Raw genomic sequence first — 5,833 nt, 5'->3', positions numbered from 1 at the left:
ATTCTGACTTTGCTATGACAATCTGGCGCTTCTGAATCAGCTACTGTTTTGTTATTAGTTTAAGTATTTGCTATGCTGTTTTTGTTTCATTCAGATATGTTTTGTGTAGTATAGTTTCATAGTATGAAAATTTGTTTCAGAGGCAAATTATTACATAGTTTACGAATACCATTTTTTTAAAGAATAGCACACTGATGGACTCTGCAAAATAATGTGTATAAATTAGTGGCCTATGAGGTTGTTACCTGTCTTGAGGCCAATCCAGTCATCTGATTGACCGGGGCAGGTGAGCCCTTCTCCTCTCACGCTGACTTGGTAACGGTTGCCACAGTGCAGGTTGGTGACATTGCAGGCAGAGCCAGGTGTACTGCAGCTGACTTGGTGATTTACATCAAAGCCCTTGGCAGAAGCGTTATAAATCAGAGTGCCCCTACCGGGGGTCCATGAGATCAGAGCAGAGTCAGTGCTGCAGTCCAGAGTTGCTTGTAGATCAGTGTGTGGACATGGAACTAGTAAGGGGAAATACATACACATAGTTTTGTTCAAGCTACTGTGTGAAATTTCTGCACCACTAGAATGGCCCTATCCCAAATGGCACATTTCATGTGAATTTGTGGTCTTGTGGACTTGCTATACAATGCTATACAATACAATGCTATGTGATGTCCGTTAAGTCCAGGGGTGGCCAACTTCGGTCCTGGAGAGTCACAGTCCTGCAGAGTTTTTCCTCCAACCTTGAAAAAAACTCAAGGTTGCCTCTAGTTTTCTAGAAACCAGTGACCTTAGACCAGTGGTTCTCAATTCCAGTCCTTGCGGTACTCTGCATATTTTGTATGTATTTCTTATCAATTCAGACATTTGTTCTTTTCGACCGTAAGTGCCCTGCGAAGTGGACATCACAGGATATTCCACCATTATTCCAGTTCAAAGGGAGCGTATATGTTCCATTCAAAGGGCATTAAAGTGTGTGAGATGTTTAAATTGTATTTATTTACAGAGGTATATTACATCACACTTCACACTTCTCTAGTAAGTTTCGACTGTGTGTGAAGACACTGCAGGCCGTGGCATAGTGCAAATCCGTGAATGAATGTTCTGAAGTGAAGTAAACTTGGAGCAAAACTCTGCAGGACTCTCTATGACTGAAGTTGGCCACCCCTGGTCAAGTCCATGAGACTGTAGGCTGTGAAAGTGAAAGTGTGGACACGGAGGAAGACCGTCAGGGCTTAGGGTTGCATTTGGGAAAGGGCCAATGACAACTGGACACCACTCACATGTCACATGATGACAACAATGTAGCATACAACTTTTTAAAATGTTTATTGTGGAATAATGTCTTGCTTGCATTTAACTGGTTCGTCCTCAATGGTCTCAATGGACTTTATACTGAAACCTATTGGCCTGAATGGATCAGGTTTGTTCACTGATGCTGTTTCACAGCAACACTGTTGGCTTAAGTCCTTGTTTTGTCTAATATTAAGCACATCCATTATGTGTATTTGACTAAATTCATGAGTTTATCCCACAGTAAGTGTTTTTTTTTTCCCAGTACCTGCTGTGACAGTGATAGGTGCACTGGTCAGGCTCACACAGTTGTCATCTTCAGCTGTGACTGTTATAGTGTAGTTTTGTCCGCAGTCCAGGTCTGCGAAAGAGCAGGTGGTGTCTGTGCTGGTACATGTGCTGTTGCGCCCCCAGGTGCTCATGGCATGGACAGTGTAACTGCTGGCACCACGGGCAGAATCCCAGGTTACAGTGGTGATAGACGTGTCGCAGTTTGTGGTTGCCACAACGTATGTGGGCATACAGGGAGCTGAGAGAGACAGTAGTATGGGTTAAGAAAGCCAGAGATCCACAAACATGAGCAGAAAAAAAGATATTTGTTTGAAGCAAAGGAATGTGGCTGCTGTGTGTCCACCAAGAGTTTGGACAGGATATTCAGGAATAAACCCAATAATGCCATGTGGTGTCCTCATGAATATTGCTCTCTACTTATCAACTGTGTAAACTGAAGTTTGAGATGTGCTGTTGGTTACCACAGAAAGGAGTGTGTGGCATTTTTATCATTGCCTTAAGGGGTGATATAATAGGTATGAATGCAAGTTATCGTCATCTAGTCAGTTTTCTCTCTCTGTTATGGCTAAGCAACAGTTTGAAGAGAATCTTGCTGAGTAAGTTTAATTTATTGAAACTGTCAACATAGCAACTCTGGGCTATCGCCCCCTGGAGTACTGGAGTTTATTACCACCAGAGCAATGTAAGAATATATGCTAATGCCGCCTATACACTAATTTCAAAGTCTTTGGATTGCTGTTCTTTTCACACTGAACAACTATCTCTTGTTGCTAATGTCAGTTCCATTCAAAAAACATTTTAGACTATAGGACTTGGATCACAGACAGGTCTAAATATTTAACCTGCTGAATATCTCAAAGGCACCAGAGATGCATCAATGGTTGAATCCTTGATAATTCAAACAAAGCGATCATCACTTGTGAATGAAAACTGATTTGCATCCACTTTTGTGCTTTTCTCAATGATCTCCATTAACTATTGGCGAGCGGAAAATCAGAGCTAAAATTATGTAGTGTGAGGGGGGCATAAGTATACTAAAGAGGACTATGGCTTGCCATGCATTGGACAAGCGCTCATGTCTGCATTTGCTTTCATAAAGTATGTTTCTGCTGGGTTATGGTTATACTTTGAAACAATAGAAGCCCTGTAGGCTAGTGCATCACATACATTTTCAAAATTATATTCTGTTGCCAACTGAGTTTGCATTTAAGATTTATATACCGTGGAATATTTAATTATTTGTTTGGAGGAAAATTCTTAAAATTGCTGTATTAATATAGCTATCAGCTATATCAGTCTCTGTTGTTATAAGCTATAAAGTAAAGTATATAAACTAAAGTATCCCTCACCTGTGTGCAGATTTGTCTCACCTGTATTAAAATTGAAGCTCTCGCTGGGTTCACTGGTGCAGTTTCCATTGAATCCAACTACACTGAGTGAGTACGACTCACCACAGTGTAGCTGTGCAAACGTGCAAGACCTATTTGTGCTATTACACACCGTCGCACCACCGGTAAAGTTGAGCGCAGTCACCATGTCAAACTGATCCGCTCCATTATTGTCCCATGTCACCGTAACAATGTTAGTGCTGCACTGTTGTTGAACAACTGGGCTCTGTGGTTGACAGGGGGCTGATGGGATACAGATGATAAATGGCTACATTAATACATTTTAAGGGGTTGGGGTTGGTTTAGAATTAATCTAGTCAGTTTACCTGTCTCGATTTGGTAGTCTGAACCCTCAATGACTCCGCAGTTAATGTTGGATGTGGTCACGGCAATGCTATAGGTGTGGCCACATCTTAAGTTCTGAATGGTACAGGAAGTAGAGCTTGTGTTGCAGGAAAGCCGAGTGCCATCTGTACTGATAGCCAGGGCTGTATAGGAGTCAGGGTTGTTTGCACTGGGGTCCCAGTGTACAGCTAGCATGTTAGAATTGCAGCCTAACTGCGCTATCACATTACTAGGCAGGCAATCCGCTGTGACACACATGTGGAGGTGAAACGAAGAGGAAAATGTTTTACCAATGTTGTCAAGTTTGCACAAAAGTCTGCTTAAAAAGCAATTACAGTTTGTTTTGTTACGTAGATTAAAGTTTTAAATTACCTGATTTAAACTGGATGCTGTTGTTAGTGGTGCTGTTACAGAGGCCAACCGTGGAAACTACAGTGACTATATATGTAAGTCCACATTCAACATTCACAGAACAGGAAGTGGTGTTGGATATACAAGAAACAGTTTGTCCATTGTTTCCCAACACATTGGCAGTATAGGAGTGCGCCCCTGCGGCGTTCAGCCAGCTGATGGTGACCCTGTTTGTGCCACAGCTAGCAGCAGCTGTCAGGCTACTGGGTGGACAGGGAGCTGTGGATCAATAGATGAGACTCAGATCAATAAATTTTTTAGTAACCTTTGTTATGTGGCAGTATTTAATATTCCATTCATTTTCTGCATGGGGATTCAGTAAGGAGTTCTAAAACTCCTGTTGTTCCAGAAAACCAGTTTCCTATATAGCTTACTGCATGGTTTCTTCATGGGTTCCTAACCCAAACCCTTTCAAGGAAAGTCAGTTCACTTAGGGGCCATATTTGCAACACCTCCTGAAATGTCAAAATCAGCAATAAAATCGGATATGAAATGTTCCATAAATGTTGTTTCTTATGCTCAAATAGCATTTAAAAAAACACATATTTCAGGTTGTTACAGCCAATGTGCATGTGCAGTCCTAAGTGCACATCTCAGGACAGTTTCTCGGTTTCCCTTCTTCCTTTCATTGCAAAAACACTTGAACGAGTGTTCAACCAAGTCTCTGCCTTTCTCACACAGAACAACCTCCTCTACAGCAACCAGTCTGGTTTCAGAAGTGGACATTCAACCGAGATTGCCTTGCTCTCAGTTGTTGAAGCCCTAAGACTGGCAAGAGCGGATTCCAAATCTTCAATACTTATCTTGCTGGATCTGTCCGCTGTTTTTGACACGGTTAACCACCAGATCCTTCTGTCAACCCTATTGGCAAAGGGCATCTCAGGAACCACAGTCCTGTGGTTTTAGTCTTATCTCTCAGATAGGTCCTTCAAGATATTTTGGAGAGTTGAGGTGTCCAAGTCACAACATCTAACTACTGGGGTAGGCACATCAACCATAACACCTTCAAAAACCGCCAGAAACCTTGGAGTTATGATTGATGATCAGCTGACTTTCTCAGACCACATTGCTAAAACTGCCCTGTCCTGCAGATTTGCTTTATTCAACATCAAGAAGATCGGGCCCTTTCTTTCAAAACATGCTTCACAACCCCTTGTTCAAACTCTTGTTCTGTCCAAGCTGGACTATTGCAATGCTCTCTTGGCAGGTCTTCCAGCCAGTTCTATCAAACCTTTACAAGCTTGTGTTCTGCAAGTGAACGTCGCTTTATTGTGCCATCCCAAAGGGGCACAAAATCACTTTCACGGACTTTTAAATTAATTGTTCCCTCCTGGTGGAATGACCTGCCTAACTCAATCCGAGCAGCTGAGTCCTTAGCCATCTTCAAGAATCGGCTAAAAAAGCATCTCTTCTATGGGATGAAATTAGACTCAAAATGATTAATAGATGCACGCACAATTATCCATGTACTGCATACATTTTATACATGAGTTCGAGTCGATCTTGTTCGGTTCATTTGGATTTTGAGACTTCATTTTCGCAGTTTACAGCATTTCACATCCCCCACACACACAACTACCAACGAACAAGGCCCAGTGCAATTCATTCATGTGTACACGATTTGAAAAATTTGCAAATGTGCGTCACTACACTGAAAAAAATGCTTTTCAATCTGTGTCTGCAGAGTTAAGAATTACATTAATGTGTAGCATTTTGTTCAAATAGAGACATATTTGTGAATATAAATGTTACAGTTTGTATGAAAGTATCATAATTTGTTGTGTTTTCTTTGTTTCTTTTTGGTTTGGCTATTCTCCTCTGCCAGTAGAAATACAATAAAGATGTTTTATTGAACTTGTTCTAACTGACACAGTATATAGCTTATATTCATTTTGCCAAACAAGAACTTCGTGACGGTACCTTGTTTTTTTCTTTCTTTCTGTAATTCAACGGCACGTTGTCAGTTATTCCTTCCTTGTAGGCTATTATTAAATGCATTAATTGATGTCTAGTTCGAGTCGATCTTGTTTGGTTCTTATGGATTTTGAGACTTCATTTTCGCAGTTTACAGCATTTCACGTCCCCCACACACACAACTACCAACGAACAAGGTC

General features: G+C 41.3%; 1 protein-coding gene across 1 annotated transcript in view; it reads right to left on the bottom strand.

Annotated features, from left to right (window-relative positions):
* Positions 1–5,833, bottom strand: part of LOC107680061 (uncharacterized) — a 45,070-nt gene that overhangs the window by 21,522 nt on the left and 17,715 nt on the right. The window contains exons 22-26 of the mRNA XM_016475823.1: positions 3,681–3,938; positions 3,290–3,553; positions 2,946–3,206; positions 1,553–1,813; positions 246–509 (exon numbers count right to left, since the gene is read on the bottom strand). Coding sequence (XP_016331309.1) covers positions 246–509; positions 1,553–1,813; positions 2,946–3,206; positions 3,290–3,553; positions 3,681–3,938 — 1,308 coding nt within the window. The remainder of the gene's footprint in view (positions 1–245; positions 510–1,552; positions 1,814–2,945; positions 3,207–3,289; positions 3,554–3,680; positions 3,939–5,833) is intronic.

Source organism: Sinocyclocheilus anshuiensis, unplaced genomic scaffold (genome assembly GCF_001515605.1).
Source record: "Sinocyclocheilus anshuiensis isolate Anshui unplaced genomic scaffold, SAMN03320099.WGS_v1.1 scaffold1137, whole genome shotgun sequence".
Lineage (NCBI taxonomy): Eukaryota > Metazoa > Chordata > Actinopteri > Cypriniformes > Cyprinidae > Sinocyclocheilus > Sinocyclocheilus anshuiensis.
Note: the sequence above shows the minus strand (reverse complement) of the source record. Positions and strands in the feature narration are given on the sequence as shown.